Genomic DNA, 19,643 nt, shown 5'->3' with positions numbered 1-19,643 from the left:
AAGATGAGAAGAACTTTCCTTCCTTTTTCTTCCATCGTCTTCGCTTTCTTCCCCTTCCTTTTTGGTCCCCCGGAAAAGAGAGAGAGAAGAATCCGTGCGATCCCAAGGGAATTTCTCTCTCTCTCTGTATTTTACTCGGTGGGCGCCCGTCGGATTTGAACACGCGGCGGCCTTCGATTTCTGGCGTTCTGAGAAGTGAGAACCCCCTTCGTCCTCCGAGCCTCTGTGTTAGGGGACCGAATCGCCGTTCTCTGGGGTTGTGACTAACCAAAATCTTACGGACTTTGTTGTTTCTCGTGTAGCGCTCCCTCTTTCAGCGTTTTCTTGGGGTATCTGATTTCCGGATACCTGCGGGGTATTCGGGATTTCAGACGACGTTTTGGTTCACGGATTACGTGGGGTTTCGCGATTGGTGGATAGTCTGCTGCTATTTTCTTTCCGGAGCTGTTCTTTTCTATGCTCGGAAGGGAGGGAAGGAGAGTGGTGGCTTCGGTGAGGTTTCGAGCTTTAGTTTTTCCGGAGATCTGTTTTGAGTTGTAGATTGCGATTGGAGGCGCTCTTTGGTTTTCCTGTTTGTAGTCCGGCGATCAGGAAGTTTCTTGTTTGGATCGAGTTGTTGTCAGGAAACGTGAGTTCAGTTTGTGGGGAGGCGGGATTTCCTCGATTTAGGTTGAAAGTTTTGAATTTTTGTCGTCGTTTTTAGTGTTCGATCCTTCGTTTTAGTGAGAAACGGGGATAGAGATCGTTCCGATGGTTGTGTCTAGGTGGTTTGAGTGGGAACTGGGTCTTCTTCATCGGAGGAGAATGTAGAGGGAACCAACTGGTTATTGAGCCGAATCGGAACAGGATTCGAGGTGGGAGGGATGAAGGCGACAATGAAGAACAAGATGGACGACGAAAAAATCACGATCGCGGTGATCGATTATTCGCTACGGTTGCAGGGATTCTGCAAAGAGTGGTCTGTAGGACTAGTCCAGATTATGTCCATTCTCGTCATCTTCGTCTCGGGGATGATCCTCGGTCTGGCGGGGAGCGCACACATCTCGCGCTACTTCGCCAGGCACGATTTCTTTCAGGCTCCCCAGTTCGTGGCAACTCGGTGTAAGGAAGACGTCGTCAAGGTGGATTGCTGGAGCGTGGAGAATTTCGTCCGGCCGAAGAAACTGGCGCACGGAATGACCGATGCCGAGCTCCTATGGAGGGCGTCAATGGTGCCGCAGAAGGCAGAATACCCCTTCAGAAGGAAGCCCAAGGTGGCGTTCATGTTTTTGACGAAGGGACCGCTGCCGCTATCCCTACTGTGGGAGAAGTTCTTCAGCCGGGCCGACAAAGATCTGTACTCAATCTACGTTCATACCCCTCCCTATTACGAGCTCAATGTTTCTGCGACCTCTGTTTTCGTCGGTCGCCAAATTCCGAGTCAGGTACACATCGCAATTCTGCCACATTTCTGCGGAAATGTTTCCTTCTTGTTCTGTCTGCTTGTGTGAAAGATAAACTAGACATCGTCGCCTTTGATCATTTTGATCATCGCTAATTGTCATCAATTTTACAGAAATACAAAATGGTAGGCTTATTTTCCATGCTTAGTTGGCATATATAATTTCTTTACTCTGGAATATGTTTTTCTGCTTTTCAGCATCCTCATATTTAAAGCTGTTCAGTGGATCACTTTCATACAGCTTTTCCCTGTTTCTTTGGCCATTTCTTTTTAAAGAGAGAGTCGGTTAAATTTCCTACTCTATATTATTTGGTTGATTTTTATGTAGTTGGCTCTTTGATTGACCTACCTTATGCAAAAAAATGGTTGAGCAGGGTTAAGTTTGTTGAAGATATGCTCTTTGGTGTATCTAGCACATGTTCATTCTTCTGGTTTTTGCATTTTTAATTGATGTTATGCCATTTCTATGTGTTGGTTCCTCAGCATTATGTCCTTGTCCTCCATGCTCATCTGCAAATCGTAAATAGCTTCAGAGAAAATGTTGGAGATCTCTGTGTCGTGAGTTTCTTAGACAAAAAGGACAGGAATCCACCGCTAATGAGACTATCATAAATTAGGCCTTTCATGTTCTTTAAGTGTTTTTTCTCAGTTTTGTTTCCAATATTTTCTCATTTTTTCTTAATAGTCGAAAAAGAATTATCTTTTCAGAAGAAATCAAGGAAGGGTGGCAAATTATTGTCATGCATGAGTCTCGTTACCTTAGGTGGATGGCACTCCTAGTCCTTGCATTTATCTGTACTTTTTGATGTTCCATTTTACTTGCTTCTGGTATGTCTGTAATGTGCTTCTCATTGCTTGCAAGAAAGGATAAGGATTTCAAACTCCATATTTTCAAGTATTTGAGTTGGCATGTGCAAGCTACGTACTTCTTTGCAGTATTCCAACTCTCGATTTAGACCATTGTTCAGTTGAGCTTCATAAATATTTATCTTATAAAAATCTTATCTCGATAGTTTGCATGGATGCACAGACTATGCATTCATCTGCAGTTCCACATATCTTTGTCAGGATATTTTGTCTTTGCCATTGCTCCAACTTAGAGTGTTCTAGGTTGTAAACTGTTTGAAGACAATTTTCTGTAGCATGCAAGTTAGATCTCAGTAGTTGCCTAGTGCCTCTTTTTTGGATTACTTTGAGAGAGAAAGCCAGTGACCTTGGAAACAACAATTTGGTTGCTGTTTGCACGTGCCCCCCAGGACTATCCTTTAATTCATCCCGGCTTGAATCAACGCACTGGTCGATTGCTTTTGTTTTTGTAACACACAATAGAGAAATATGGATTTTGTGGATACGAGTCTCATTTTGAATTTCTGTGTTATCCAAAGAATTGTTATGATAGATGGATAATAGTGTGTTTCATGGTGGCAAGAAAGAACGTCCTTGTAACATTTATGGGATAATTTTGATTCCATGGGGACATTTTCCTTGGCAGTTGATTATTTGCCCCAGAGTGAGAGAGAGAACCCTGATGCTAATTTTAAAATAAAACTTGGCTCTACTCGGGGAGAGAACTAGGAGTTTTCTCTTTATGCTGTTATACAGTAAAGCATACAGATGATTTGGCCCAAACTAGTCACAAGTTTTTAACATCTAGGGATAAGATTATTATTTGGCAAGTTTATAAGTTATGAGTCACATTGCTCCATTTTTATCTGAAACAGCCAAACTCCAATGTCTTTTGCTGTTGGTCTTCCAAGAAAACTCTGGTTGTTAAACAGTAGTAAATTGTTTTCTGTTCTATCATGGCTATGCAAGAAACAGAGGAGATTCTAATTGCCTTTTGTCTTTCTTCTTCTCAGGATGTTCACTGGGGATCTGTAGACATGGTAGATGGTGAAAAGAGGCTTTTAGCCAATGCACTGCTTGATTTTTCAAACGAGAGGTTTGTTCTACTCTCAGAGAGTTGCATCCCTGTTTACAATTTTGACACCATCTACAATTACCTCATCAACTCGAAGCATAGCTTTGTGGATTCTTATGACGATCCATCCCGTTATGGCCGTGGACGTTACAACCGGAGAATGCTGCCTGATATCAAACTGAGTCAGTGGAGGAAAGGTTCCCAGTGGTTTGAGGCCAACCGGGAAGTGGCCATCCACATTATCTCAGATACAAAATACTACTCCATCTTCCGAAGGCACTGTTGGCCATCCTGTTACCCAGATGAGCACTACATACCAACGTATCTGAACATGTTCTATGGCTCACTGAACTCTAACCGAAGTGTCACATGGGTGGACTGGTCCAAAGGCGGGCCGCATCCTGTGACATTTGAAGGAGTTAATATAACAGAAAGTTTCATCAGATCGATACAGAACAATGGGACGGAATGTCTTTACAATGATGGGATGACCCCTATGTGCTACCTATTTGCAAGGAAGTTCGCCCCCAGTGCATTGGAGCCTTTACTGAATCTCACTTCCACCTTGATGAGATTTTGATTGGTTTCAACATTATTTTTTTCATTGCCTCCTCTAATCGTTGATTCTCTAGAGCTATTCAGGCTACCGTTGTATTTCTGTCTAACATGATTAGTTGAGGGTGATTAATAGAATTATAGTAAATTCTTTTTATCTTCTCTTGCTTGAGCTGCCATCCATCTCTTTTTCTGTATATACGAGCGAGAGAGAAAGAGAAGAGAGAGAGAGAGAGAGAGAGATGCCTGTTGTTTTTTTATTAAATTACTATTGGGTATTTATTGGCATGCCATGAACATGGAAGTTCCTTAATGAAATTCTCTGTCATTTTTATTGACTTGACTATTCTGTATTTAGTCCACTATGAAAGACTGGGCTGAGTCTTCAAGTTTTGTCTCTTTTGGCTTCTTTGTTCAATTTTTTGTACCAAACTTGTGAATATTGTCATTGACCTTCTTGACATTAATGTGTTAGAACAGCATCGATGTAACGACAGACTCGCAGCAGATCTCACTTATTTTCAACCCTAAGTAGGAAGTTTTCAATAAGCTTTCATACTGGTTTGATAGCGGATCACAGATGAGGACAATGTTTCTGGTAAATGAAATTGCTTGAAACTTAGTTACTTTTCAGACAAGTTAAAAGACTAATTTGCCATATAAAATTAAGTTGGGAGATGTCAATAATTAACATTCACTTTAGTCCATAGAAACTTTACCTAACCCCAACTTGTCAATGGAGAGAGAGAGAGAGAGAGAGAACTTTCGAATTTGGCCTATGAATTTTTATTTGTTTGTATGTAGGAGCAGAGACAGAAAACTTTGCTTAAGAGACACCAAGTCATATAATTTTTAAATTTTTAAGAGGCACTTATGTATGTAAATGAAAAAACTGCCATGAAATTTTAATACGAAAATAAACACTTTTTGTGGGCATGTATTCATTGCCACACCTGCCTCCGCCCCCGTTTGTATGATAATTGGAGCATCGAAGTAAGTGGAATAAATATTGGTTTCCATCTTGTGTCGGAAGCGGTCAGTTATATCGGCGGATACTACAATAAATTACTCGGAATATAAGAATGATTCAAATATTGTTAATATTTTATTAAGAATCGGCCAATAAAAAGTTGTATCTCCTGACATAAAATAAAGCTTATTTGATTAATGCATGCCTCACATGGCTTGTATTTTAAAAATATGGTTGATAGCCTTGGATCTGATATCAAAATCTCGTATCCGAACTTGATTTGAGATCCACATTTGTTAGGACTAGTGCTAAATAAACAATGGATTTCAACATTGTGAATTTCAAATCCATGTTAGGTAGCAAAAACCATACGGGTTGGACCTAAGATTTGAGGTGATCTGTGATCAGATCTGAACAAGCATGCCTGAGGCAACTGATTTAAGCTCCTTATCATTTTGTTTTCCCTTGGATCGGGTCAGGGGCAAGCCAAAAAATTTTTATGAGGCGGGTTGAATTAAAGATTCTAAGTTTTGACTAGGGCCGAAATAGCATTTTTTTCAAAATTTTTATATAAAACAAGTGAATTCTTTTAAAAATTATATGTAAATTAATGTACAGCAGCCCATATGATCTGAGGCACCAAATTATCCAATATGACTCTAGGCACTGGATCAGCTAATTCAGGCTAATAAGCACTGACACTAACTAAAGACACTTCAATTGAGAAAAAACCATATATGGACTGTTTGACAAAAACAATGAGAGGCGGGCTGTAGTTTTTTTCGGGTTCCTTCATAACCAAAATATTTTGTTAGTATTTTATGAATCAATCTTAAAGATTGAAATAGATTGTTTCTACCAAGGGCGGAGCCAAGGGTGGCCTGCATGGGCTCTGCCCTACCTCAAAATTAAAAAAAAAAATACATGTAAATTTTAGAAAATTGTATTTATCCTATATAAAAAAATTTGAAAAATGATATTTTGGCCCCTGTCAAAATTTAAAAACTTTAATTCAACCTTTTTCATGAAAAATTTCTGGCTCCACCCCTGGTTCCTATTGCCAGACGGCCGTTCTGCATGTACCAGTTTTGTTGCATTGTGAATGGCGTGACAATACTCCCTAAAGCTAGCTTAAAACCACCCTAATTGGGAATTATTGAGCAGTATGGTTTTGATTTTGATGTGGCTTGAGTGCTTTCAACAAGATGATAATAACTGTCTGTTAAAGCTATTGAAAACAAAACCCATTATTAAAAGACTACTTAATTATTAAGAAAAAAAAAACAAATTTCTATCCAACAACTAAAACTGCCAACTAAAAGAAAAGATTATCTTTTATTTAAAATAACAAAAGTACTCCTCTCAACAAGAACAATATCTTTCTTTATGTAAGGGAAGCAACGTACTTTGTGGGGGATATTTTTTATCATTTTATATAAAACGATTGGTGTTTTCTTCTAGTACGATGCTCTTCGCGAGCTCCTCTGAAAAGTTGAGCACGATGATATCTTATAAAGATCTTAGACACCCTTTTGTAATTTTTCCCATTGAAAGAAAAAATGTGTTTTACAATAAAATCAAATAACACGAAAAAAAAAATCAAACGATTTTGAAAAGCTCACAAAAAAAAGTAAAATACCGTAAAGTACCCGAGAATTATTGAGAATTAGGTTAATTATGATTTTTATTGTTTTTATTTTTTTAAAAAAATGTTGAAATTTTACTTAGAATTACCCAAAAAAAAACAACTTTGGTGAAAAATACCAACAAATCTTTTCAAGAATGATATTTGTGACAATGGTGTTACAGGACATGTTTGCTTGATTAGATGGTAAAGAGACCAAGTTTTGTCCTGAATCAAGTTTTTTACAAACTAGAGTTTTACAAATACTCGTTTAGATTATTTTATGAACACAATTTCATTGTGTATTGGCTAGAAAAAACCGATAGTGGAAAATGGACGGTGAGTTCTCAACAGCCTACAGGCCAAAAACATGGGGCTACTTGATGCTTGACGTTTGTAATCTCTCGGTGGCTGGCAACAAAAGACCGTCTAAAACTAGCCGGAAAAAATGCACACACTTTCTGCGTTACCGGAAAAGGAGGTCACACTCCTTACAATGGCACAAAGGGGCTATGGCCCCCTCTCAAAATTTTGTTTAAAAAAATTACTTTTATAATTTAAAAAAAATTTATTTTGGCCCTCATAAAAATTTTCAAAAATTATTGTTCTTTCCCAAACTTCTGACTGTCCTCCCGGACAAAGAGTAAAGGCATGAAAAAAGTTGCCCGAATTAAGCTTTACAAAATCAGTTGAGCTGGAAAAACACACATACTCTCTCTCTTTTTTTTTTTCTCTCTCTATATATATGTATATACCATTCCCGCATTTTTCTAATCTTGGTCAATATCAGCTCTTGCATGGTGCTTCGGAGATTTGGAGATTTGAATCAGCTACTAGCTGCCTATAAGTCGTTCTAAAGAAATACCTTGCGAGTTTTCTTTATTCACGCTTTGTGTTATTTATGCATTTTGTTTTTTAAATGATCTTTGCGCTCGTTTTAAAATTGACGGCATAAGGTGCTTGACGTGCTGCACGAACCCGTACGGCCCCTGGAAGCATTAGTTTGCTTAAAATGCAAACTATCATGACAAACAATCACTTAACAAATCCTCTTATAAATCATTGAAGATTCACAATGGAGTGTTATAAAAGACCTTAAACAATCTCTATATAGAAATGACTTTCTGTTATATATGTTAGCTGGGACTTAAATTTTTGGCTCCACCACTACGTCCAAAGCATTGCGGTCCATAGGGCTGACGACTCTTTATTTTATTTAGTGCAAGAATCCAAGGATAAGGCAGTACAATTATGTCAGTTGAAAATGAAATACCACCAAATGATGTCCTTCACAAAGTTTGACGGTAGAAATGTTGTGAACTGTATCGGAAACCGATCACGAAATGGTATTTATTAGGAAGGCGTCAGGGTTAATTCAAATTAGAAAAAATTACAAAAGAGCACCTAAAATTTGAGAAAATAATACATAGCTACTCAACTTTTTGAGGAAATTCTTAATATACTCTCTCTCTCTCTCTCTTACACACACACTCTCATTATTATTAGTCATACAATTTTTGTTTTAGTTTTTCTCTCAATCATCTATCATGATTGATCAATCAATCCTCACGAATGAATTGAGCGACTTGAATATCTAGAACCACTATTTACTCAATATATCTTCATCTAGGTTTGGATGGAGAAATTTTTTACCCTTACAGCACTGTCTTGTGTATTGTATTTGACTGTGTGTTTAATGACCAAGCTCAAGATCACTCATATATATATAAATATAGTGTGTGAAGTATTATCCTTTATAAAAAGTAACTATGTAGATCTAATTTCCAAGTCTAACAAAAATTGTAACCAATATAAAAACACACCTTCAATTAATATGTCATACTTTTTATAAATTAAAAAACTTTGACTGTTCACTTTTAGTGCTTATAAGATCTATTGTATGCATCCAAAACTAACTTATGTCCACTTAAAAATAAAAAGGATGAGTTACTTAAGAGAAACTGTGGTGTATCCAAAAAAATTAAAATATTGATCCATTTAGTTAACAATAAAGAAAACTATGTGAGGTTTTCAATATAAATTGAAAGTGGAGGTGTGTTTTCTATTATGGATCTGCCTTTTTCTCAAACGCTGTCATTTTTCTTCGTGTTTAAACTTTAAAGTCGCCCTCATGAGTTTACTTGCACGGAGTTATATACGGTTTCCATTTTGACGAAAAAAATGAAACTATTGCCCAAGTACCTTATCTCGCTAAAATACAATATAAACATCTTAAAATAAGCCAACCAATGTCCACTGTTGGATGAGTTGTTTTACATTTTACAATTGTAAAAGTTATCGTAAATGGTGCATCCAGCAAAAATAATTTATTGGCCACAGTTTTTAGCCACTAAACACCATTTGCTACAGTTTTTAGCATGCAAAACATAAAAAAACTTAACTAACAAATGGACGTTGACCAGCTGATTTCAATTTTACTATATGTATATATAAAGGCGCTACCAAAAGGTGTCATGAAGTATCATATGTTGTTAATGCTGAGGACAGGTTTTTAATGAAAGAAATTTTAATTTTTAACGACCTTCTGACAAGTGGTTTCGCCTGCTTAAGCCGGTCATTTAACATGGTATAGGCTGATTTCGAATGGTGTTTTTTCAAAATGATGGTTTCATTTATGTTTAAAAATAAATTCATAATTTTTTGCCAGTTTAGTTTTAATGCATGGTGAGCTGTTGATGTCTTTTGTTCTTGGTTTTCTTTTTATGCTTTAGAACGGATCTAACAACTTGCAATTTGTTAGATATCATGTAAATAACTTGCATTAATTATTTAATCGTATGTTTATTCGAACAAAAGGTTTTCAAGCGACGAATTCCAGGGCACATGAGGCGGCACTATCCAGTCTCTTCTCCTCACTCTCCTCCCTTGATCGCCATGCATCCGACGTGAGGTACTCTCTCTGTCTCTCTTTCTCTGTTCTTCCTTTTTATTTGTTTGGTCTCCTTTATGTGGAGGACCTTTTTTCTGTCTTTGGTTCTCGACCGCCGTTGAATCTCTAAGAGTATCGGAATCTGTGAAGCATCCATGTAGTTTTGTCCTAAACAGATCCCTGTGTTGTGCGGGCTAATGAACCGAAGCCGCAATTGACTGAATTGGTGCGCTGGTTTTTCGATTTCACCCACTCTCTCTCTCTCTCTCTTTTTGCGCGATTTTCTACTTTGCGGGTTTCCTTCTTCACAATTCACGAACTGAAATTGGCATTTCTTTTTTTTTTTCATCACTGTTCTCTCATCTCTATTAAGCTCATGTTGGATTGTTATGTATGAGCTTCTCATTGAAAGTAAAAGATTTCCTGCTTCCTTGTGATGTTTCAGTCTTTTTTCGTTCTGTTTCCTTATTTTCTGGAATGGACTGTTCATCGCCTAGTAAAAATTGAAGCCCTGCCATCAGAACTCGGAGCTTTTTGCTTTCAGTAGCAAAGATAGTTAAGATAGTATCCTTCCTCTAGGTGGTAGTCAGTTTCTTCTTTTTCTTTTAATAGTTTTTCAGTGTCAACATGCACATTTTGTGAGGCATTGGTGCCGGAGATTCATGAGTATTAGTTTTTGTGGACGACCAATGGGTTCTTAGTACATTTGGGCAGTGTTATCAAATACTCTGGTTGAGGTGGAAACAGATGGACTTATGAGTCTATTGATGGCTGTGTATCTGGAAGACTGAATCACTAGGTTTTTTAATTTTAGTCTCGAACCTTAGTAGTGTGGATTTAATTATAAATTTCCTCAGGCAGTTCGGTATATCTGCTTTCTAGATTAGCAAAGTTGGATTTAATATTTTATATACTTGCAGCAGGTTTATGGAAGTGAAATCTTATTACCTTGACATGGTTCAATAATATTGCGCATTGCTCTTTTCCATTTGCAAGTCTGAAGCATGGCAACGCCATGTAGTATGTTCCATCTGTATCTTTTTATGCCAGTGTAATTAGGGATAATATCTGATCTCTTGCATGATCTCTCAACTTTTAACTGATATGCTTATTCTCAACCATCGAGATCCACACCTAACAACTGCAGTTGGGGAAGATTTGGTTGCCAGAAACAAGGTAAGGAGAAGTGCCTATGTTTTTTTTGCTTTAAGTAACTGTGGGAAATTTGAGACGAATCCCAACAAAAGATCCTTCCCCTCTATTCTCTTGACTTGAATTTCTTTTTTAAAAAAAAAATCCAATGTTTCCTTCAAAAGAAAACAAAAATGCCCTCGTCTGGTGGCCCCTAACAAAACGCTATGGAACCTAACTGCATATCTCATTCATGTCCCGACATGTCCCATATAAGCATCTCAATTTGTGGCTTAAACTAGATTTGGACATTGCTGGATTTAAGCAATTTTTCCTGTTGCAGAAAGTTGGTCTATTTTGCCTGTGTATGCAGACATGGGTCAGCTGAGCAACAGACATCAGTAGGTGGTTTCTCATTTATAGGAAATCATTATTCTCTTTGTGCAAATTGTCTCTGGAATTGGTCAGACCAAGATACAAGTTTCTTTCTTTTACAGGTATGGAATGCCTTGACAAGCTGACGATAACATGTTGCAGTGCCTGGAGGGAATTAAGCAGCTGTGTGCTTCCATTGTCAAGTGTTGCGACCTAGATTTCTACAGGTCAGCAAAGGGCCTTGAGGATCCTGAAGTACTTGCAAGGGAGACTGTGTGTAAGTTCTCTTAATAATTTATGAAACTTCTCAATGAAATAAATAAGCAGGAAGACTATAACTGATGCGGATGACGATGGGCAAAGAATCAGGCTTTGCCCCAAAGCAGGCTTTTGGGAAATCAGTTGCCAAAAAACTGTTTATGAACTTTTTAGCATGTCATGTGGACATGACTTAGGGTTAGTCACAGCTGTGTTGACATTTGCCTGTGGTCCAGACACAGTGAAAACCACGGTGAGTGTGTAAACACAGTTCAGTTGTGCAGATTGTGCCTTTTATGCTGAAATTTGAACCCGATGAACTTTGATGGAGTCAAATTTTGTCTTTTGTAATCTTTTAGGACCTTTTGGTATACTAGTATTCTAGCCATCCTAGTTCCTATATCGAAGCTATTCGAAAATGCTCCACACCTGTATGCGTTCCACACCCATATCACATAGCTGTTTAGATGCTCAAAAACATGACTTCATGTCAGAAAAAAATATGAAGTATATAAGGGAAAGAAACTCCTCTTACTCTTTGCCAGCAGCACAAGCTGCACAACAGCTAGAAATGGTTGACATGCATGAGCTTTCCTTGTTCTTTCCATTGTATATGTTTCTTTTCTAGCACATTACTTTGCTTCTTTGGTAGCAACTACTGTTCAAAAGGGGTGGAATTTCAATCAAGCATGAAATAGTCCCCACGTACATGGTCATTATCATTCTCAAGTGCATGCCAATCTGTCTTTTTGTCTAAAAAATGTGCCATACATGTATTTTCTGTTTTTTAAAATGTTATACTGTTAGCCTGGTCTTGTCAGAATTGTAATATTGACCCTGTTGGTGTGACCTGGACCAACACAAGAGTAACTAGGCAATAACTTTCATGACTTCTTATTTAAAGGATATGTGCTCCACGCTGATTGTTTTCGCCTTTCTTTTCTGCAGTTAGTGTAAGTGAAATAGAAGCACTGTATGAGCTATTCAAGAAGATCAGCAGTGCAGTGATTGATGATGGATTGATAAACAAGGTACAATTTCCAAACTTCCAAAGGGAAAAAGAGAAGACCATCATCATTTAAAGTTATGGCTACAGTAATTTTTCACTATTTTTCTTGCACCCACTTTGGTATCTGAACATTCGATCCTGAGCTTGAAGCAGTTCCCTGATATTCTGTATTTCAGGAGGAATTCCAGTTGGCATTATTCAAGACTAGTAAAAAAGAGAGTTTGTTTGCAGACCGGGTAATTTTTTTTTTCTTTTCCTGTATTTTTTTATATTGTTTTTCAATTTTCAAATCCATACCCCCAACTGGTGTGGCATCCTATTCTTCTTTTTAATTGTGATGGTTTATCATGTATCATTCTATGGTATTTAGGCCAATGAATCTTCTATTTATGATTCTATAACAGTATGCATGCACTCACAGAATGTCTAGAGTGATCACCTCTGCAAGCATGCAAAATTATATATATATATATATTAGTGACACCTAGGAAAATCATTACATTGAAACAAATAAGTTATTGATGATCTTAAACTAAAGATTGCTAGAATTGTTTCATTGTGGGATTGTCTTAGTTTGCCCACATGTATTTTGTTCCTGTGGAAGTTGTGCCTTGTTTACTGTTTAATTGTAACGTACTTGTGTTTTTGCATTATTAGTTCTGAGAGAACATATAATACAACCATGGTTAGTTCTATTTCAGTTAAAGCTGAAGCCTGCTATTTTTTATTCTTAGGTCTTTGATTTGTTCGACACTAAGCATAATGGAATGTTAGGATTTGAAGAATTTGCACGGGCATTGTCTGTCTTTCATCCCAACGCTCCAATTGATGATAAGATCGACTGTAAGCTGTTGAATCAGTGTCTGATTTTTTTTTTGTTTCCACTATGATCTACTCATTCCTAAAGTAGGGTATATTTGTGCATGAGGTTTTTGATAGGTGGTTTAGATTTGGGAAAAATGCACCCTCTATATACTTTCTATATTCTCCTAATGATGCTCCTTGATTTATGATAATTTGTCATACAAATTTATTCAGTTTCTTTTCTGACAATTTTACTTTTCTTGCCTAGTGTATATTATGCGCACGTCCAACGTTTTTTGTCTTTCTAAATATTGTTGCTATTGCATTGGATCAATTTATTCTGGTGCCTTATCTACATGATTCCCAAATGCAGTTTCCTTTCAATTATACGATCTCAAACAGCAAGGTTTCATTGAGCGCCAAGAGGTATTCTTTTCTCAAAAGGAAATGCAAACTATCTCTTTATTATTGAGGCCTGCAAAATGTCCATTTCTAATTTCCAGAAGATTTAGGTACAGTAAGCTTGATTTTCTCTGTTAAAACTTAAATCTGGAGACAATCTCTCTCTCTCCCTCAATGCATAATTCCTTGGATTAAAGTATGTTCACGTTACTATCGTTTGACTCCTGTTTTGTACCCCCTTATATGTTAGTCATATTGGATGCTTCATGGTAATGGCTGTATCCCCCTTTTCTAGATCTAAATTCATGTCCTGCAATATGCTATGCTGTATTTAACAGAACAAGGTTAGACAACATATATGCAAAATCACATGCACACACAGAGCACTGTGTAGAATAGTTGTATATGTTAAATAAGATGACGATACTGAAAATAATGGTTGATTTTGGAGGGTGGAATCTGGTATATGAAGCATGAAGAATTGTCTTAGAACATTAAGAAGCTTCTAGTCACCAGACAGATTCTTTCTAGTTTTCACTATGTGCAACACAAAAGTAATTTCCACATATTCAAATAGACAACTAAAATATCACATATACTGTATTATACTATTGTGAATGATAGAAAATATGCTTCTATGGAAGTTTAGGAGATAGTTGTTTGAAAAGTCATAATATTGAAGCCTTATTCTTTCTCTGAGCGCTACTATGTCCTGATTGTGGGACAAGGGTAATGGAATATGAAAAGTTAACTTTCTTTTTGTTGGGTCATTCGTTTTTGCAATGTACCTGTTTTATATATGCAAGCTAAGGCAGCATTGTCTGTAAGTTCAGGTTGTTGGGTGCTTTTATCCTCAATCATCAATAAGCCTATTGGTAGTCTGGGTGTCTGTGCTGGCAGATTGCAGATATTGTAGTATTTACCTTCTTGCTTTCAAATTACATTGGAAAAATTGTGATCCTTCTTAGTGAAAGTTATGTCCTTTGGTAAAGCATGCTTATGCGTGGCCTTTCTTAAAAGAGGTATCCTGCTCATCCAATGCGGGATATGTCAAGAGTTCAAGATTTTGTTTTAATGATGAAAATAACAGTAGACGGGGTTATATTTGTTGCAAATTTTGTTTTTCGAGAGACATAGTTATCGATCTCTGTTTGTTTGCCAACTTCATAGTGATGGTGAGTTTCACTGGACATCCTACCCATGGAAGCTCTGTCTGCATTTCCTTGCATTTTTACTAGTTTTCTTTGTGCAACGGTTACATGCCTTTTTATGCAACAGCAAGTTCGTTTTCTGACTTTTCTTTCTTGTTTTTCAAGACTAATATCCAACTCAAGATGTCGCATCAAGTGATGGTTGTCTGCATTTATCAAATTTTAAAAGCTTCTTTCACAGAGTATGACATTATGACCTTTTTTAGGTGAAGCAAATGGTAGTGGCTACACTTGCGGAATCTGGCATGAATCTTTCAGATGATATAATTGAAAGCATTATCGATAAGGTATTTAAATATGATATGATCAATTTTATCACTTCGTTGCCTTAGATTAACTAATGATGAAAAAGAAGTCAAACTGTAAATGATGGCTTAGTTCCAACTTTTGGTCTGTCATGTAATGTAACAATGGCAAATGATGTACTTTTCTGATAGAGTAGATATATGAGCCTAAGGGAATCACGTTTATACACACAGTTGTCAGGAGGCTTTAATATTTTTATTCATAAGGACCATCTGTTATACTTTGCAAATGCCTGACAAGTCCTATTTTCTTTTTTCCACATTCCAGACCTTTGAGGAGGCAGATACAAAACATGATGGTAAGATTGACAAGGAAGAGTGGAGGAGTCTTGTTCTGCGCCACCCTTCTCTTCTAAAGAACATGACTCTACCGTATCTCAAGTATGCGCTTGAAACTTTACCCTTTTCTGTTGATTGGTTTAACTCTGTTATATAGCACGTCCAGTATATCAGAAAGTATTTGTTGCAAACCTTGAATACGATCGCAACCATTTCATCGGCACCAACTCTTGCAAATATGGAAATTCTGTGACCATTAACGTAGTTGCTTAAGTGATTTTTTTAGAAGCGCCTGTTTTATTTAGATAAAGGTAACTGATCTTGCGGACATGGGCTTAAGAGTTGACAGTTAGTGGTCTATAATTGCAGGGACATTACAACTACTTTTCCAAGTTTCGTCTTCCACTCTCAAGTCGACGACACATGATGATCTGATTATTTATTTTGGGAGATCAATTGAAAGACTTGTTGCTTCCTTGGAGATACATTAGTGTTAATAACTTTTATGAGCCAGTGCAAACATTATTATTCCGGTCCATTTGTTGTATTTTTTTTTTCCAGCATTGCCATTTTCCTTCACTGTTTGTATTTAGTGTTTAATCTGCACAAACTTCTCGCCTCTTAAAATAGTTGACCGCATGAGATGCCATGTTGAGTATATGATTCAATTGCAATCTACTATGTTGTAACGCAGTATCTCCAATATTTTGAAAATATCTCAATAAAGTTCCATCTTTTGCAAGTTTATTGCAAAAAAAGAAGAGAGAAGAAGTCATATTTTCTTTATCTAAACATACCTATTCTATTTCCTTGCTTCATTTATTCTCTAAAATAATTTCTCTCGCTTTTTCCCTTTGTATTTTTTGGAAGATGAGGAACGTTTTCTCCAACATAAAGAGGAGGCTGAATGTGTTTCATCGGAAGTTCAAACCTTACGCATGAAGTTGGACACATCAAATGTTTATGACGATCTGTTCTTTTCTTGTCCATGAGGCTAGGATGTAAATGTATTTGGATATATCAGATTAATCAATCTGATTTCAAATTCATTGAATCAGATATAGTAAAAATATTTGGTCCCAGTTATCAGTCTGATTTAAATTCAAGTATGCAGTTTCATAATTGAATCTGTACCTGATACCAACTCGGTTAGATATAAATGTTGGAGCTTATGCTAGCAAAATTCAAAGTTAGTTTAAAAATAAGATCCAAGTTCGAGCCCAAATCATACTATATGGAGTCCAATTGCATCGAGTTAGGTAAAAGTTGAACCTGGGTGGGACCTAAGTGAAAGATAGACGACAATTATGGAAGGGGGGAGTGGCTGGGGAGAAGATACCCCAAGGAGGTTGAAGCCCTTCCTCTTTTTCCTTTATTCTCAAGGTTCATGACTGCTTTTCGGACTTGAGTGGGGAGCGGAACACCTGTCAATGAAGCGTCGTGCACCAACGGCTATGGAGAGCCTCCATGAAAGCTATGTCATTGAAACCCTAGAGACCCAAACCAAGACACCTAAGGTAGTCTTTGCCCCACCTTTTTTTTCTTTTTCACATATAACATTCTCCTCTTTTATTCAATTAGACTCCAATACTAAAATCAGCAAAAAAAAAACTTGATAAATAAACTTTTAAATTGTGTTGCATAATGCAGCGGTTCAGAATCCTTCCACCTAATTGTCGCTGACAGTTGGTATATTATTCCCTAGTGAACAGATTACCAACCACCTTAATTTCATTGCCCAAATGTTTGAGAAAATTTGTTGAGAGGACACAGAAGTTTGAGGCTTTGCAGAAATCTCCTTCATTTTGTTGGCCAAGAGATGATCTGATCACTTCCTATGCTGGAAGATAATAATATTTTTGTATGTTTCCCTTACATACAGACATGAAAGAAGGAAGTTGGCGTCGTGATTCCCCATAAACCGAAATTCCACCAACCGGTTTAGAGTCTTACTAAAGGAGACATATGGACGTCCGAGAAAGACAACAGAGTTCTACATCCTCTACTATCTTCCGAAGTCCCGTTCATCCATAGGCTCCATCTCACTTCCTACTCGGCTTATCTTCCAAAAGAACAGATCTTCTTAGAGGATGATTCCTCGAGATTTTAGGGCTCTGTGGCATGAAGTAAGAAGCTACTCAAGAGATAGGAAACAACACTACAGAACATGGATGCTGCCCATTATGAATTTGAGAAGCTCCAACCTCATTCAGGCAGCTTCTGCTGCAAGAATGTGTAGCCTTCATTGGAAAGGGCTCCTCCTGTTGACTCTTGCTGTCTCGGATAAATGAAAATGACCAAAAAGAATCGGAGGGGCGTCTCTATTCTCCTTGTCACATAGAACACAGGACGCCTCCAACATCAATGAATTCTTTGCATGTTTCAGTACATTAACAGACTGAAAAAAGACGTACAAAGAAGTTAAACAACAGGAGTGTTTGCAAAAAGTCCGGGTTAATTCAATGAGCAAACCATTTCTGTTTTTATATGTTGACGCAGCCCTGTATCAAGATCAAAATACATTGTTATTAGTTATTACTAGGTGTCAACAGCATTAAAGAGTTCCACAGATCAATGTGCTGCGATTTTCAAAAGAATCAGGCCAAACTCATGCATTCAATTGAGTCAGCTATTCCAGCCTCACAAAATAGTTTTGCATTTCACAGATGGAAGAGTCAGAGGAATAAATGTAAGATGGACAATAACAGAGAAGGTAAAAGAAAAAGTAGTATAATGTGCAAGGACATGTTCACATAGTTCTGTCCAGGATCAAAACAAGGACCAGAACAAAGTGATTTTGGTAAGGCCAAGACACTTCTTTTTTCCTTTCAAAATCTTTGAACGGAAAGGGAGAATGCGGAAAGTCCCACGTGAGGCTAAACACATAAATCCAAATTCTTCTTCACATTACAAATAGAGACATCAAATAGAAACACTCATTAAGAAATCACATAGAACAAGAATTAGGAACAAATTTCCAAATGAAGAAAGCTTAGAAACCATTAATCCATTATCGGATTCAAACCACAGAAAGAGAAACACTAAAACTGAACCATGTAAAGCATCATGTGATATTACACCAATCGAAACAGCGTTACACGCAATAATTCCATGAACGATCCATGTAATATCAAATCTTTCAAGTTTCTTGTCATGGCTTCAAAACAAAGCTTAGAAAACCATTAATCCATTGTTGGATTCAAACCACAGAAGAGAAACACTAAGCTTTAAACTGAACCATGTAAAGCATCATGTGATATTACACCGATCGAAACAGAGTTTCACGCAATAATTCCATGAATGATCCATGTAATATCAAATCTTTCAAGTTTCTTGTCATGGCTTCAAAACTAGTTAAACCATTTTGCACTTATTTACACCGATCGAAACAGAGTTTCACGCAATAATTCCATGACGATCCAACTTAATTCCCATCTAAAATGGAGCAGAAGTAAAAGCATTGGAACCCAAAATAAGGAAAGGTTCTTGCGAGTTGTTCTAAGATACCCATCCAAGAATTCCCCATAGAAGAAAAAACAGAGGAAAAAGCAAAAAAATAACAGAAGAAGACAAACTAAGAATCCGCAATGGCCACTTTACTATCACCATCGTCGTCGTCGTCGCAATCGAGGCCGCACCCGCACCGTGGACAGACGTAGAAATTCGAAAGAGGGAAGGACGCAGAGACAGGACCTACGTAGAAGTCCAGTTGCTCGTCTCCCCTGCTGACCTCCCAGATGCCCAACCAGACGAACAGGACCCTCACGCTCACGCCCTGCAAGTTCTTCAGCGAGCCATATTTCAGGACGCCCGTGATCTTGCTACCGTAGTTCAATGTGTAGCCCGCCTCGATACCAAACTTACAGGAACCGTCGAGATAAGCCACGAAGCTCCCATCTTCATTAAAAACGTAGTCCTTCACTCCCTTGGGAAGGATTCCTTTGGGGAAGTTATAACTCTCCAGCACCTCATACGCGGTCAGGTTCTGGTGGGATCTGGCGAAACTCAACAAGAATCCGGCGATCAGAAGGAGACCCAACAAGGATTTTGGTGGAGTCATGGCTCCCAGATGGTCCTGATCTCCCAAGCGGCAAGATAAGTCGGTGGTTCTGGAAAAGTGTCCAACCTAGGCTTCTTTTGCGATACTGGCGATGAAATATGGTGTCAGGGATGAGAGACCAAAAGGGGACGAACCAGTTGACCTTCGTGCAGAATTTGCAGGCAGAGAGAAGGTATTCGAAGTTCTTCGGAGCCTTCTGTTCCGAGCCAAAGATAGGCGGTTTCTGCAGGAGCCAGGCTCGCCCAATAACAGGTTTGAGAGAGAGAGAGAGAGAGAGAGAGAGAGAGAGAGAGAGGTGGCATCTTGTCATCAAATTTCTCGCCTACCAGTCTTCGTTGCAGTGTTAGGTAAAATGCATGGCCTTTTTAAATTTTTGTAATACTATCTCAATAAAAATCTGCATTTGAA

The 19,643-nt window shown here is 37.7% G+C and overlaps 3 protein-coding genes across 13 annotated transcripts; 2 read left to right on the top strand and 1 right to left on the bottom strand.

Annotated features, from left to right (window-relative positions):
- Positions 1-4,255, top strand: LOC116245561 (glycosyltransferase BC10-like). The gene is made up of 2 exons (XM_031617045.2): positions 1-1,424; positions 3,301-4,255. Exons 1-2 carry the CDS (start codon positions 864-866, stop codon positions 3,940-3,942), a joined length of 1,203 nt encoding a protein of 400 aa, XP_031472905.1. The 5' UTR covers positions 1-863; the 3' UTR covers positions 3,943-4,255.
- Positions 4,256-9,316: 5,061 nt separating this feature from the next.
- Positions 9,317-15,835, top strand: LOC116258601 (calcineurin B-like protein 3). 11 transcript variants are annotated; one of them, XM_031635841.2, is made up of 11 exons: positions 9,331-9,422; positions 10,528-10,577; positions 10,876-10,933; positions 11,030-11,184; positions 12,114-12,196; positions 12,351-12,410; positions 12,909-13,017; positions 13,352-13,404; positions 14,798-14,878; positions 15,165-15,277; positions 15,545-15,835. In XM_031635841.2, exons 4-11 carry the CDS (start codon positions 11,061-11,063, stop codon positions 15,600-15,602), a joined length of 681 nt encoding a protein of 226 aa, XP_031491701.1. In that variant the 5' UTR covers positions 9,331-9,422; positions 10,528-10,577; positions 10,876-10,933; positions 11,030-11,060; the 3' UTR covers positions 15,603-15,835. The 11 variants fall into 11 exon arrangements, with proteins under 11 accessions (XP_031491753.1, XP_031491692.1, XP_031491701.1 ...); XM_050078744.1 differs by having other exon boundaries at positions 10,876-10,937; XM_031635901.2 differs by having other exon boundaries at positions 9,343-9,422; positions 10,549-10,577; positions 10,876-10,937.
- Positions 15,836-18,749: 2,914 nt separating this feature from the next.
- LOC116265629 (uncharacterized) lies at positions 18,750-19,235 on the bottom strand. Its single transcript, XM_031646368.1, has one exon. It carries the CDS (start codon positions 19,233-19,235, stop codon positions 18,750-18,752), a length of 486 nt encoding a protein of 161 aa, XP_031502228.1.
- Between the last annotated feature and the right edge of the window lie 408 nt (positions 19,236-19,643).

The sequence above is a fragment of the Nymphaea colorata genome, chromosome 1 (genome assembly GCF_008831285.2).
Source record: "Nymphaea colorata isolate Beijing-Zhang1983 chromosome 1, ASM883128v2, whole genome shotgun sequence".
NCBI lineage: Eukaryota > Viridiplantae > Streptophyta > Magnoliopsida > Nymphaeales > Nymphaeaceae > Nymphaea > Nymphaea colorata.
The sequence above is the reverse complement of the archived record's forward strand: the minus strand, read 5'-3'. Positions and strand labels throughout refer to the sequence as shown.